At 44.7% G+C, this 15,198-nt stretch overlaps 1 protein-coding gene across 3 annotated transcripts in view; it reads right to left on the bottom strand.

The window, feature by feature from the left end:
* Window positions 1–3,108: 3,108 nt before the first annotated feature.
* Window positions 3,109–15,198, bottom strand: part of glrx3 (glutaredoxin 3) — a 42,176-nt gene continuing 30,086 nt past the window's right edge. For 2 of the 3 annotated variants that reach the window (XM_031820747.1, XM_031820748.1), the window contains 6 exons: window positions 11,663–11,724; window positions 11,307–11,364; window positions 6,079–6,131; window positions 4,906–4,945; window positions 4,696–4,788; window positions 3,109–3,310 (listed from right to left, as the gene is read on the bottom strand). In XM_031820747.1, the coding sequence (XP_031676607.1) occupies window positions 3,260–3,310; window positions 4,696–4,788; window positions 4,906–4,945; window positions 6,079–6,131; window positions 11,307–11,364; window positions 11,663–11,724 (357 nt within the window). In that variant the 3' untranslated portion in view covers window positions 3,109–3,259. Of the gene's footprint in view, window positions 3,311–4,695; window positions 4,789–4,905; window positions 4,946–5,741; window positions 5,993–6,028; window positions 6,132–11,306; window positions 11,365–11,662; window positions 11,725–15,198 lie in introns of those variants that run through there. The other variant, XM_031820749.1, reaches the window with a different exon arrangement.

Genomic DNA, 15,198 nt, shown 5'->3' with positions numbered 1-15,198 from the left:
ATTTCTATGGAGGGAGGGGAGGGGTCCAATGACCTGTGGACCACGTCCATCTCTATGGAGGGAGGAGAGGGGTCCAATGACCTGTGGACCACGTCCATCTCTATGGAGGGAGGGGTCCAATGACCTGTGGACCACGTCCATCTCTATGGAGGGAGGGGAGGGGTCCAATGACCTGTGCACCACGTTCATCTCTATGGAGGGAGGGGTCCCAATGACCTGTGGACCACGTCCATCTCTATGGAGGGAGGGGAGGGGTCCAATGACCTGTGCACCACGTCCATCTCTATGGAGGGAGGGGTCCAATGACCTGTGCACCACGTCCATCTCTATGGAGGGAGGGGAGGGGTCCAATGACCTGTGGACCACGTCCATCTCTATGGAGGGAGGGGGTCCAATGACCTGTGCACCACATCCATCTCTATGGAGGGAGGGGAGGGGTCCAATGACCTGTGCACCACGTCCATCTCTATGGAGGGAGGGGAGGGGTCCAATGACCTGTGCACCACGTTCATCTCTATGGAGGGAGGGGTCCAATGACCTGTGCACCACGTCCATCTATATGGAGGGAGGGGAGGGGTCCAATGACCTGTGGACCACGTTCATCTCTATGGAGGGAGGGGTCCAATGACCTGTGCACCACGTCCATCTCTATGGAGGGAGGGGTCCAATGACCTGTGCACCACGTCCATCTCTATGGAGGGAGGGGTCCAATGACCTGTGCACCACGTCCATCTCTATGGAGGGAGGGGTCCAATGACCTGTGCACCACGTCCATCTCTATGGAGGGAGGGGTCCAATGACCTGTGCACCACGTCCATCTCTATGGAGGGAGGGGTCCAATGACCTGTGCACCACGTCCATCTCTATGGAGGGAGGGGTCCAATGACCTGTGCACCACGTCCATCTCTATGGAGGGAGGGGTCCAATGACCTGTGCACCACATCCATCTCTATGGAGGGAGGGAGGGGTCCAATGACCTGTGCACCACGTCCATCTCTATGGAGGGAGGGGTCCAATGACCTGTGCACCACGTCCATCTCTATGGAGGGAGGGAGGGGTCCAATGACCTGTGCACCACGTCCATCTCTATGGAGGGAGGGGTCCAATGACCTGTGGACCACGTCCATCTCTATGGAGGGAGGGGTCCAATGACCTGTGCACCACGTCCATCTCTATGGAGGGAGGGGAGGGGTCCAATGACCTGTGCACCACGTCCATCTCTATGGAGGGAGGGGTCCAATGACCTGTGGACCACGTCCATCTCTATGGAGGGAGGGGTCCAATGACCTGTGCACCACGTCCATCTCTATGGAGGGTGGGGAGGGGTCCAACGACCTGTGCACCACGTCCATCTCTATGGAGGGAGGGGTCCAATGACCTGTGGACCACGTCCATCTCTATGGAGGGAGGGGTCCAACGACCTGTGGACCACGTCCATCTCTATGGAGAGGAGGGGTCCAACGACCTGTGGAATGGCTGCCAGTCTACTCATTATGTCATCATTGACTTGAATGGGGAGGCCACTTCTATGTATTTGCTCTGACTGCTGTGTTCTAAGGTTCTAGAGTTCTTTGCTCTGACTGCTGTTCTTTGCTCTAGCTGCTGTGTTCTAAGGTTCTAGTTCTTTGCTCTAGCTGCTGTGTTCTAAGGTTCTAGTTCTTTGCTCTGACTGCTGTTCTTTGCTCTAGCTGCTGTGTTCTAAGGTTCTAGTTCTTTGCTCTGACTGCTGTTCTTTGCTCTAGCTGCTGTGTTCTAAGGTTCTAGTTCTTTGCTCTGACTGCTGTTCTTTGCTCTAGCTGCTGTGTTCTAAGCTTCTAGTTTTTTGCTCTGACTGCTGTGTTCTCTAAGGTTCTAATTCTTTGCTCTGACTGCTGTGTTCTCTAAGGTTCTAGTTCTTTGCTCTGACTGCTGTGTTCTCTAAGGTTCTAGTTTTTTGCTCTGACTGCTGTGTTCTCTAAGGTTCTAGTTCTTTGCTCTGACTGCAGTGTTCTAAGGTTCTAGTTATTTGCTCTGACTGCTGTGTTCTAAGGTTCTAGTTCTTTGCTCTGACTGCTGTGTTCTCTAAGGTTCTAGTTCTTTGCTCTGACTGCTGTGTTCTTTAAGGTTCAAAAGACAAATAAGGAAACCAGTCAGGCAGCATCATCATTTATTATATTTGCAGCTGGTAGCAGAATGCAGTTTGATCAATCAGGTTCATTTGGACACCTGTGCTATGTTCAGAAACATCAATGGATGGATAATATAATGTATTTCAGAGAGGGGGAGAGAAGAGGGAAGAGGGTAGAGAAGAGGGTAGAGAGAGGAAGAAGAGGGTAGAGAGAGGAAGAAGAGGGTAGAGAGAGGAAGAAGAGGGTAGAGAGAGGAAGAAGAGGGTAGAGAGAGGAAGAAGAGGGTAGAGAGAGGAAGAAGAGGGTAGAGAGAGGAAGAAGAGGGTAGAGAGAGGAAGAAGAGGGTAGAGAGGAAGAAGAGTAGAAGAGGGTAGAGAGAGGAAGAAGAGGGTAGAGAGGGGAAGAAGAGGGTAGAGAGGGGAAGAAGAGGGTAGAGAGAGGAAGAAGAGGGTAGAGAGAGGAAGAAGAGGGTAGAGAGAGGAAGAAGAGGGTAGAGAGAGGAAGAAGAGGGTAGAGAGAGGAAGAGGTTAGAGAGGAAGAAGAGGGTAGAGAGAGGAAGAAGAGGGTAGAGAGGGGAAGAAGAGGGTAGAGAGGGGAAGAAGAGGGTAGAGAGGGGAAGAAGAGGGTAGAGAGGGGAAGAAGAGGGTAGAGAGAGGAAGAAGAGGGTAGAGAGAGGAAGAAGAGGGTAGAGAGGGGAAGAAGAGGGTAGAGAGGGGAAGAAGAGGGTAGAGAGAGGAAGAGGAGGGTAGAGAGAGGAAGAAGAGGGTAGAGAGAGGAAGAGGTTAGAGAGGAAGAAGAGGGTAGAGAGAGGAAGAAGAGGGTAGAGAGGGGAAGAAGAGGGTAGAGAGGGGAAGAAGAGGGTAGAGAGGGGAAGAAGAGGGTAGAGAGAGGAAGAAGAGGGTAGAGAGAGGAAGAAGAGGGTAGAGAGAGGAAGAAGAGGGTAGAGAGGGGAAGAAGAGGGTAGAGAGGGGAAGAAGAGGGTAGAGAGAGGAAGAGGAGGGTAGAGAGAGGAAGAGGAGGGTAGAGAGGGGAAGAGAAGAGGGGAAGGGGAGGATAGAGAGAGGAAGAGGAGGGTAGAGAGGGTAGAGAGGGGAAGGAAGAGTGCAGTAGTCCATAGCTCATTCCCATCACAGTAACAGTACTACAGGAATCTAGCATTCACCCCTCAGGACAGAAGAAAGGTCTCCACTGTCTTTAAGTTCCTGTAAAAACACAGAACACATGTCAATACAGGTCTGATCTTCATACCTACTGGACCTGTCATGTAACCTTCCAACAGCATCAGAAACACATTCTATTGATGCACAATAACTATGAAAGGATACACAGAGAACTCCAGTCTCATGAAACTAACAATGAATAGATACACAGAGAACTCCTGTCTCATTAACCTATGTATAGATACACAGAGAACTCCTGTCTAATGAAACTATGTATAGATACACAGAGAACTCCTGTCTAATGAAACTATGTATAGATACACAGAGAACTCCTGTCTCATTAAACTATGTATAGATACACAGAGAACTCCTGTCTCATTAAACTAACTATGTATAGATACACAGAGAACTCCTGTCTCATTAACCTAACTATGTATAGATACACAGAGAACTCCTGTCTCATGAAACTATGTATAGATACACAGAGAACTCCTGTCTAATGAAACTATGTATAGATACACAGAGAACTCCTGTCTCATTAAACTATGTATAGATACACAGAGAACTCCAGTCTAATGAAACTATGTATAGATACACAGAGAACTCCTGTCTCATTAAACTAACTATGTATAGATACACAGAGAACTCCTGTCTCATTAAACTAACTATGTATAGATACACAGAGAACTCCTGTCTCATGAAACTATGTATAGATACACAGAGAACTCCTGTCTCATTAAACTCAGTCACATGTTATCACAATGCAGTCCTTATAAAGAACAGTGATTGACAGGTGATCTACTAAAACTGAACTCCAGCTGACATCAATCACTAGGCACTGCTGGGCAATACGCTGCTTTAAACCCACCCGGACCTCAGGCCTAGTTTATGCAAAGCAAGGCCCTTGGTGAAATAAGTAGGCATATCTAACAGAGGATTACTGTTAGACGCACACTGGGGACTTTACTATCTCAATGTTGTGTAACCTTCCCGTAGCATGGTTTAATGTAGTTCACTAAGAAACCTTGGTATTGACATTACACCAATCTTTTCCTCTGTGCTTTTTTTACTACCGAGGATGACCTCCCCCCCCCCCCCTTCCATGCTGCCTGTCTGACTGTACATGGCATGACGACATTAAGCAGGCTAAGAAAACAGAACACGGTGCTTTAGTGACACCTGGTGGAGAGTCTGTGGTACTGCTGTTGCCTCTGTCTGTGACACTGTGACATATGCCTGGCTGATCCTATAAGAGTTGGTTTCCCCCAGACACCAGATTCAGCCTAGTTTAGGACTAAAAAGCTATTTTAAATGGACTATCTCAATTGTAAATGGTTTATAGACATATCAAGACTAGTCCAGAACTAAGTGGAGGTAATAATAAGTGCAATTATGGTCTGAGGTGTAAAACAAAAGTCAATTCTCACCTTCACAATGTCCAGCCCGCCAATGAGCTCCCCATTGACGTATAGCTGAGGGTACGTTGGCCAGTTTGAGTATGTCTTTAGACCCTGTCTAACCTGGACATTGGTGATTGGAAGATAAATGCAGAAAATCATGTTAACATGCAGAAAAACATCTTTAGGTTTCATCATAATGGTTTTGCAAATGTCATAGACAGATACAGCCTCTTTTACCTCTTCATCTTCCAGGATATCAAAGGTGCTATATTCCACCCTGTAAACAGGAAACACAGACAAGATATTAACCATCATATTATAAACACAGGCAAGATATAATGAACTGAGCTGTTCATGATCATGATAGTGGTGTTACCTCACCCTGAGCTGTTCATTATCTCCAGTATCGTGATATAGTGGTGTTACCTCACCCTGTTCATTATCTCCAGTATCGTGATATAGTGGTGTTACCTCACCCTGAGCTGTTCATTATCATGATATAGTGGTGTTACCTCACCCTGAGCTGTTCATTATCTCCAGTATCGTGATATAGTGGTGTTCTCACCCTGTTCATTATCTCCAGTATCGTGATATAGTGGTGTTACCTCACCCTGTTCATTATCTCCAGTATCGTGATATAGTGGTGTTACCTCACCCTGTTCATTATCTCCAGTATCGTGATATAGTGGTGTTACCTCACCCTGTTCATTATCTCCGGTATCGTGATATAGTGGTGTTACCTCACCCTGCTCATTATCTCCGGTATCGTGATATAGTGGTGTTACCTCACCCTGTTCATTATCTCCAGTATCGTGATATAGTGGTGTTACCTCACCCTGAGCTGTTCATTATCATGATATAGTGGTGTTACCTCACCCTGAGCTGTTCATTATCTCCAGTATCGTGATATAGTGGTGTTCTCACCCTGTTCATTATCTCCAGTATCGTGATATAGTGGTGTTACCTCACCCTGTTCATTATCTCCAGTATCGTGATATAGTGGTGTTACCTCACCCTGTTCATTATCTCCAGTATCGTGATATAGTGGTGTTACCTCACCTTGTTCATTATCTCCGGTATCGTGATATAGTGGTGTTACCTCACCCTGTTCATTATCTCCAGTATCGTGATATAGTGGTGTTACCTCACCCTGTTCATTATCTCCAGTATCGTGATATAGTGGTGTTACCTCACCCTGTTCATTATCTCCAGTATCGTGATATAGTGGTGTTACCTCACCCTGTTCATTATCTCCAGTATCGTGATATAGTGGTGTTACCTCACCCTGTTCATTATCTCCAGTATCGTGATATAGTGGTGTTACCTCACCCTGTTCATTATCGTGATATAGTGGTGTTACCTCACCCTGTTCATTATCTCCAGTATCGTGATATAGTGGTGTTATCTTACCCCGAGCTGTTCATTATCTCCAGTATCTGAAGACTGAATCCACATTTGGCTTGCTGCAGATACAGGAAGAAAAACAGACTTTAGAAACCAAACAGATAACTTAATCATACCCGTATAGATAACTTAATCATACCCACATCTTAACAAAGAATATACACTTTATAATCAACATATTAACTCAACTCAGATCCTTCAACAGGTGAGTCCACACAAAACCATTTTATTGCAGAACAAAATCACAGGAAGTAATGTTTCTGGTCTTCAAATAGGTTTTTCTTTTTTAAGACAAAGATCTTTTCAAATAGCTAATATAAAAATGGTGCTTTCTGAGTGAGTAGGAGACATGCTTTCAAGATAATGGTTTTAAGTGGCGGCCTAGTGGTTAGAGCGTTGGGCCAGTAACCCGAAAGGTTGCCGGATCGAATCCCCGAGCTAAAAATATGTCATTCTGAACAAGGCACTGTTCCTAGGCCGTCAGTGTATAAATAAGAATTTGTTCTTAACCGACTTGCCCAGTTAAATAAATAATTCACATTAATAAAAAGCACTACTCTGAAGCAGGAGGAGTTAGGACCTCTTCCCTCCAGAATGAAACCAAACTCAAGCTTTCATTGAGCAAGTTTCAACTTACTATTGGTTTCACAGGACCCCACTTAGAAACGGTCTTTTAAGAAATGGAGGGAAAACGAAATAAAGATCCGTATCTACAAATAGAACCCCAGCGAGTGAAAAGGGAGAGACGGGATTCACAGGGGACCTGGTTTAAACTACTCTGAAGATATCTCTTCATCTGCTCAGATCAGCAATCAATATGAAGAGGTAGGAGGGGGGGGGGGGGTACTCCTGAACCATTAGTGTCTGTGTGTGTGTGTGTGTGTCTTTTTTATTTATTTATTTTTATTTCACCTTTATTTAACCAGGTAGGCTAGTTGAGAACACCTTTATTTAACCAGGGAGGCTAGTTGAGAACACCTTTATTTAACCAGGTAGGCTAGTTGAGAACACCTTTATTTAACCAGGTAGGCTAGTTGAGAACACCTTTATTTAACCAGGTAGGCTAGTTGAGAACACCTTTATTTAACCAGGTAGGCTAGTTGAGAACACCTTTATTTAACCAGGTAGGCTAGTTGAGAACACCTTTATTTAACCAGGTAGGCTAGTTGAGAACAAGTTCTCATTTGCAACTGCGACCTGGCCAAGATAAAGCGTAGCAGTGTGAGCATACAACAAAGAGTTACACATGGAGTAAACAATTAACAAGTCAATAACACAGTAGAAAACAAAGGGGGGGTCTATATACAATGTGTGCAAAAGGCATGAGGAGGTAGGCAAATAATTACAATTTTGCAGATTAACACTGGAGTGATAAAAGATCAGATGGTCATGTACAGGTAGAGATATTGGTGTGCAGAAGAGCAGAAAAGTAAATAAATAAAAACAGTATGGGGATGAGGTAGGTGAAAAGGGTGGGCTATTTACCAATAGACTATGTACAGCTGCAGCGATCGGTTAGCTGCTCAGATAGCTGATGTTTGAAGTTGGTGAGGGAGATAAAAGTCTCCAACTTCAGCGATTTTTGCAATTCGTTCCAGTCACAGGCAGCAGAGTACTGGAACGAAAGGCGGCCAAATGAGGTGTTGGCTTTAGGGATGATCAGTGAGATACACCTGCTGGAGCGCGTGCTACGGATGGGTGTTGCCATCGTGACCAGTGAGCTGAGATAAGGCGGAGCTTTACCTAGCATAGACTTGTAGATGACCTGTAGCCAGTGGGTCTGGCGACGAATATGTAGCGAGGGCCAGCCGACTAGAGCATACAAGTCGCAGTGGTGGGTGGTATAAGGTGCTTTAGTGACAAAACGGATGGCACTGTGATAGACTGCATCCAGTTTGCTGAGTAGAGTGTTGGAAGCCATTTTGTAGATGACATCGCCGAAGTCGAGGATCGGTAGGATAGTCAGTTTTACTAGGGTAAGCTTGGCGGCTTGAGTGAAGGAGGCTTTGTTGCGGAATAGAAAGCCGACTCTTGATTTGATTTTCGATTGGAGATGTTTGATATGAGTCTGGAAGGAGAGTTTGCAGTCTAGCCAGACACCTAGGTACTTATAGACGTCCACATATTCTAGGTCGGAACCATCCAGGGTGGTGATGCTAGTCGGGCATGCAGGTGCAGGCAGCGACCGGTTGAAAAGCATGCATTTGGTTTTACTAGCGTTTAAGAGCAGTTGGAGGCCACGGAAGGAGTGTTGTATGGCATTGAAGCTTGTTTGGAGGTTAGATAGCACAGTGTCCAAAGACGGGCCGAAAGTATATAGAATGGTGTCGTCTGCGTAGAGGTGGATCAGGGAATCGCCCGCAGCAAGAGCAACATCATTGATATACACAGAGAAAAGAGTCGGCCCGAGAATTGAACCCTGTGGCACCCCCATAGAGACTGCCAGAGGACCGGACAGCATGCCCTCCGATTTGACACACTGAACTCTGTCTGCAAAGTAATTGGTGAACCAGGCAAGGCAGTCATCCGAAAAACCGAGGCTACTGAGTCTGCCGATAAGAATATGGTGATTGACAGAGTCGAAAGCCTTGGCAAGGTCGATGAAGACGGCTGCACAGTACTGTCTTTTATCGATGGCGGTTATGATGTCGTTTAGTACCTTGAGTGTGGCTGAGGTGCACCCGTGACCGGCTCGGAAACCAGATTGCACAGCGGAGAAGGTACGGTGGGATTCGAGATGGTCAGTGACCTGTTTGTTGACTTGGCTTTCGAAGACCTTAGATAGGCAGGGCAGGATGGATATAGGTCTGTAACAGTTTGGGTCCAGGGTGTCTCCCCCTTTGAAGAGGGGGATGACTGCGGCAGCTTTCCAATCCTTGGGGATCTCAGACGAGATGAAAGAGAGGTTGAACAGGCTGGTAATAGGGGTTGCGACAATGGTGGCAGATAGTTTCAGAAATAGAGGGTCCAGATTGTCAAGCCCAGCTGATTTGTACGGGTCCAGGTTTTGCAGCTCTTTCAGAACATCTGCTATCTGGATTTGGGTAAAGGAGAACCTGGAGAGGCTTGGGCGAGGAGCTGCGGGGGGGGCGGAGCTGTTGGCCGAGGTTGAAGTAGCCAGGCGGAAGGCATGGCCAGCCGTTGAGAAATGCTTATTGGGGGGGGTACTCCTGAACCATTAGTGTGTGTGTGTGTGTGTGTGTGTGTGTGTGTGTGTGTGTGTGTGTGTGTGTGTGTGTGTGTGTCTGGGGGGGGTACTCCTGAACCATTAGTGTCTGTGTGTGTGTGTGTGTGTGTGTGTGTGTGTGTGTGAGAGAGGGGGGGGGGGAATCCCACTGCTCTGTGAGGTGCAGAACATTATTGATTTCAGATTAGCCTCAATTCTGTTGACATGTATGCAATACCAATTATATGGGCCAACTGTACTATATTATATACTATATATTATATTAGAATAGTAGTATATAGTAGTATATGGGCCAACTGGTACCTCTTGAAGTAATGTACTGGAGTTATATTAGAATAGTATTATATAGGCCAACTGGTACCTCTTGAAGTAATGTACTGGATTATATTAGAACATACAGTGACACCTACGTACCTCTCTATTGTCCTGTTATATAGTGACACCTACGTACCTCTTTAATGTCCTGTTATATAGTGACACCTACGTACCTCTTCATTGTCCTGTTATATAGTGACACCTCTCTATTGTCCTGTTATATAGTGACACCTCTTTATTGTCCTGTTATATAGTGACACCTCTCTATTGTCCTGTTATATAGTGACACCTCTTTATTGTCCTGTTATATAGTGACACCTCTCTATTGTCCTGTTATATAGTGACACCTCTTTATTGTCCTGTTATATAGTGACACCTACGTACCTCTTTATTGTCCTGTTATATAGTGACACCTACGTACCTCTCTATTGTCCTGTTATATAGTGACACCTACGTACCTCTTTATTGTCCTGTTATATAGTGACACCTACGTACCTCTTTATTGTCCTGTTATATAGTGACACCTACGTACCTCTTTATTGTCCTGTTATATAGTGACACCTACGTACCTCTTTAATGTCCTGTTATATAGTGACACCTCTTCATTTTCCTGTTATATAGTGACACCTACCTACCTCTATTGTCCTGTTATATAGTGACACCTACATACCTCTATTGTCCTGTTATATAGTGACACCTACGTACCTCTTTAATGTCCTGTTATATAGTGACACCTACGTACCTATATTGCCCTGTTATATAGTGACACCTCTCTATTGTCCTGTTATATAGTGACACCTCTCTATTGTCCTGTTATATAGTGACACCTCTTTATTGTCCTGTTATATAGTGACACCTCTCCATTGCCCTGTTATATAGTGACACCTCTTTATTGTCCTGTTATATAGTGACACCTACGTACCTCTCTATTGTCCTGTTATATAGTGACACCTACGTACCTTTATTGTCCTGTTATATAGTGACACCTACGTACCTCTTTAATGTCCTGTTATATAGTGACACCTCTTCATTGTCCTGTTATATAGTGACACCTACGTACCTCTATTGTCCTGTTATATAGTGACACCTACGTACCTCTATTGTCCTGTTATATAGTGACACCTACGTACCTCTTTAATGTCCTGTTATATAGTGACACCTACGTACCTCTTCATTGTCCTGTTATATAGTGACACCTCTCTATTGTCCTGTTATATAGTGACACCTCTTTATTGTCCTGTTATATAGTGACACCTCTCTATTGTCCTGTTATATAGTGACACCTCTTTATTGTCCTGTTATATAGTGACACCTCTCTATTGTCCTGTTATATAGTGACACCTCTTTATTGTCCTGTTATATAGTGACACCTACGTACCTCTTTATTGTCCTGTTATATAGTGACACCTACGTACCTCTCTATTGTCCTGTTATATAGTGACACCTACGTACCTCTTTATTGTCCTGTTATATAGTGACACCTACGTACCTCTTTATTGTCCTGTTATATAGTGACACCTACATACCTCTTTATTGTCCTGTTATATAGTGACACCTCTTTATTGTCCTGTTATATAGTGACACCTCTCTATTGTCCTGTTATATAGTGACACCTACGTACCTCTTCATTGTCCTGTTATATAGTGACACCTACGTACCTCTCTATTGCCCTGTTATATAGTGACACCTACGTACCTCTCTATTGTCCTATTATATAGTGACACCTACGTACCTCTTTATTGCCCTTCATGAACAGCATGACTGGACTCCTGTTGATGGTCGACTTCAACCTGGAGGTTATAAGGACAGTCCATAAGTCACACAATACAATGTGCCATCTTCCACGTGTGTGTGTGAGAGAGAGTGAGTGAGTGAGTGAGTGAGTGAGTGAGTGAGTGAGTGAGTGAGTGAGTGAGTGAGTGAGAGAGAGAGTGTGTGTGTATAAAGGTGTGTTTTACCTGTGTGTGTGTGTGTGTGTGTGTGTGTATATAAAGGTGTGTTTTACCTGTGTGTGTGTGTGTGTGTGTGTGTGTGTGTGTGTGTGTGTGTGTGTGTGTGTGTGTGTGTGTGTATAAAGGTGTGTTATACCTGTGCTCCAGTGTGACAGCCTTGGGACAGGTGTTCTCCAGCTCTCCAGATTCCGCTAGTTCCTACAACAGGTATCAACACTGAGATGGGTCACTGGGTCACTGCAGAGGCCCTTTGTTCTACTGTACCTACACACTAACACACACCTACAGTCTGAATCACACTAACACACACACCTACAGTCTGAATCACACTAGCACACACACACACCTACAGTCTGAATCACACAAAAACACACACCTACAGTCTGAATCACACTAACACACACACCTACAGTCTGAATCACACTAACACACACACCTACAGTCTGAATCACACAAAAACACACACCTACAGTCTGAATCACACTAACACACACACCTACAGTCTGAATCACACTAACACACACACCTACAGTCTGAATCACACTAACACACACACCTACAGTCTGAATCACACTAACACACACACCTACAGTCTGAATCACACTAACACACACACCTACAGTCTGAATCACACAAAAACACACACCTACAGTCTGAATCACACTAAAACACACACACCTACAGTCTGAATCACACTAACACACACCTACAGTCTGAATCACACTAGCACACACACACACCTACAGTCTGAATCACACTAGCACACACACACACCTACAGTCTGAATCACACTAGCACACACACACACACCTACAGTCTGAATCACACTAGCACACACACACACACCTACAGTCTGAATCACACTAGCACACACACACACCTACAGTCTGAATCACACAAAAACACACACCTACAGTCTGAATCACACTAAAACACACACACCTACAGTCTGAATCACACTAGCACACACACACACCTACAGTCTGAATCACACTAGCACACACACACACCTACCTACAGTCTGAATCACACTAACACACACACCTACAGTCTGAATCACACAAAAACACACACCTACAGTCTGAATCACACTAACACACACCTACAGTCTGAATCACACTAACACACACACCTACAGTCTGAATCACACTAACACACACACCTACAGTCTGAATCACACTAACACACACACCTACAGTCTGAATCACACTAACACACACACCTACAGTCTGAATCACACTAACACACACACCTACAGTCTGAATCACACAAAAACACACACCTACAGTCTGAATCACACTAAAACACACACACCTACAGTCTGAATCACACTAGCACACACACACACCTACAGTCTGAATCACACTAGCACACACACACACACCTACAGTCTGAATCACACTAGCACACACACACACCTACAGTCTGAATCACACTAGCACACACACACACACCTACAGTCTGAATCACACTAGCACACACACACACCTACAGTCTGAATCACACAAAAACACACACCTACAGTCTGAATCACACTAAAACACACACACCTACAGTCTGAATCACACTAGCACACACACACACCTACAGTCTGAATCACACTAACACACACACCTACAGTCTGAATCACACTAACACACACACCTACAGTCTGAATCACACTAACACATACACCTACAGTCTGAATCACACTAACACACACACCTACAGTCTGAATCACACTAACACACACACCTACAGTCTGAATCACACTAACACACACACCTACAGTCTGAATCACACTAACACACACACCTACAGTCTGAATCACACTACCATTCAAAAGTTTGTGGTCACTTAGAAATGTCCTTGTTTTTTTAAAGAAAAGCACATTTTTGTCCATTAAAATAAATCAAATTGATCCGAAATACAGTGTAGACATTGTTAATGTTATAAATGACAACTGTAGCTGGAAATTGCAGATTTTTTTATGGAACATCTACATAGAAATATTGGTCGGAACCAGTCCAGAACTGCTCAGTCCCCCCCAATTTTTTAAATAGATTTTTTATTTATTACAAATGGAATGATTCACTTTGCCGTTGTAGTAGTTGGGATTCGGTAGTTGATCGCGGTGAATCAAATCCTGGGAATTTAAATTATATTTTGTGAGTCGAACAGTAACAGAAAAATAATTTTAGTAGCCTCCCTTTCGGATTATGTTGCTGTAAAACTTGTTTGGTAGATACCTCAGGTTGATCTGGGTATTTAAATGAGACTCTGCAACTTAATCGCTGCTAGTCAAGCCTGCAGTGAACACATCTAAAAATGGAAGAAAAATATGACTCGAGAAGTACATTTCCTGAAGACAATTATGATGTGATTTGTGCTCGCGTCAGCTGTCTAAATAGATTGTGCATGCTAGATTGTGTTAAATGTAGAATTCAAACTGAATAGAAGCTGAAGCAGATCAACACAGTAAAGACCCCTGTCAACTGTGTTGATCTGTTTCAGCTTCTATTCAGTCCCTGATGACTTTAATAGAATGCTATACATAGAACACCCATTATGATGAATGACAGAACAATGCCCTCGAACTGGGCTGGGACATTTTTAACTGGTCTAGGAACAGTGGGTTAACTGGTCTAGGAACAGTGGGTTAACTGGTCTAGGAACAGTGGGTTAACTGGTCTAGGAACAGTGGGTTAACTGGTCTCGGAACAGTGGGTTAACTGGTCTCGGAACAGTGGGTTAACTGGTCTAGGAACAGTGGGTTAACTGGTCTAGGAACAGTGGGGTTAACTGGTCTAGGAACAGTGGGGTTAACTGGTCTAGGAACAGTGGGGTTAACTGGTCTAGGAACAGTGGGTTAACTGGTCTAGGAACAGTGGGTTAACTGGTCTAGGAACAGTGGGGTTAACTGGTCTAGGAACAGTGGGTTAACTGGTCTAGGAACAGTGGGGTTAACTGGTCTAGGAACAGTGGGTTAACTGGTCTAGGAACAGTGGGTTAACTGGTCTAGGAACAGTGGGTTAACTGGTCTAGGAACAGTGGGTTAACTGGTCTAGGAACAGTGGTGTTAACTGGTCTAGGAACAGTGTGTTAACTGGTCTCGGAACAGTGGGTTAACTGGTCTCGGAACAGTGGGTTAACTGGTCTAGGAACAGTGGGTTAACTGGTCTAGGAACAGTGGGGTTAACTGGTCTAGGAACAGTGGGGTTAACTGGTCTAGGAACAGTGGGTTAACTGGTCTAGGAACAGTGGGTTAACTGGTCTAGGAACAGTGGGTTAACTGGTCTAGGAACAGTGGGTTAACTGGTCTAGGAACAGTGGGTTAACTGGTCTAGGAACAGGTTAGTGGGTTAACTGGTCTAGGAACAGTGGGTTAACTGGTCTAGGAACAGTGGGTTAACTGGTCTAGGAACAGTGGGTTAACTGGTCTAGGAACAGTGGGTTAACTGGTCTAGGAACAGTGGGTTAACTGGTCTAGGAACAGTGGGTTAACTGGTCTAGGAACAGTGGGGTTAACTGGTCTAGGAACAGTGGGTTAACTGGTCTAGGAACAGTGGGTTAACTGGTCTAGGAACAGTGGGTTAACTGGTCTAGGAACAGTGGGTTAACTGGTCTAGGAACAGTGGGTTAACTGGTCTAGGAACAGTGGGTTAACTGGTCTAGGAACAGTGGGTTAACTGG

Source organism: Oncorhynchus kisutch, unplaced genomic scaffold (genome assembly GCF_002021735.2).
Source record: "Oncorhynchus kisutch isolate 150728-3 unplaced genomic scaffold, Okis_V2 scaffold3643, whole genome shotgun sequence".
Taxonomy (NCBI): domain Eukaryota; kingdom Metazoa; phylum Chordata; class Actinopteri; order Salmoniformes; family Salmonidae; genus Oncorhynchus; species Oncorhynchus kisutch.
Note: the sequence above shows the minus strand (reverse complement) of the source record. Positions and strands in the feature narration are given on the sequence as shown.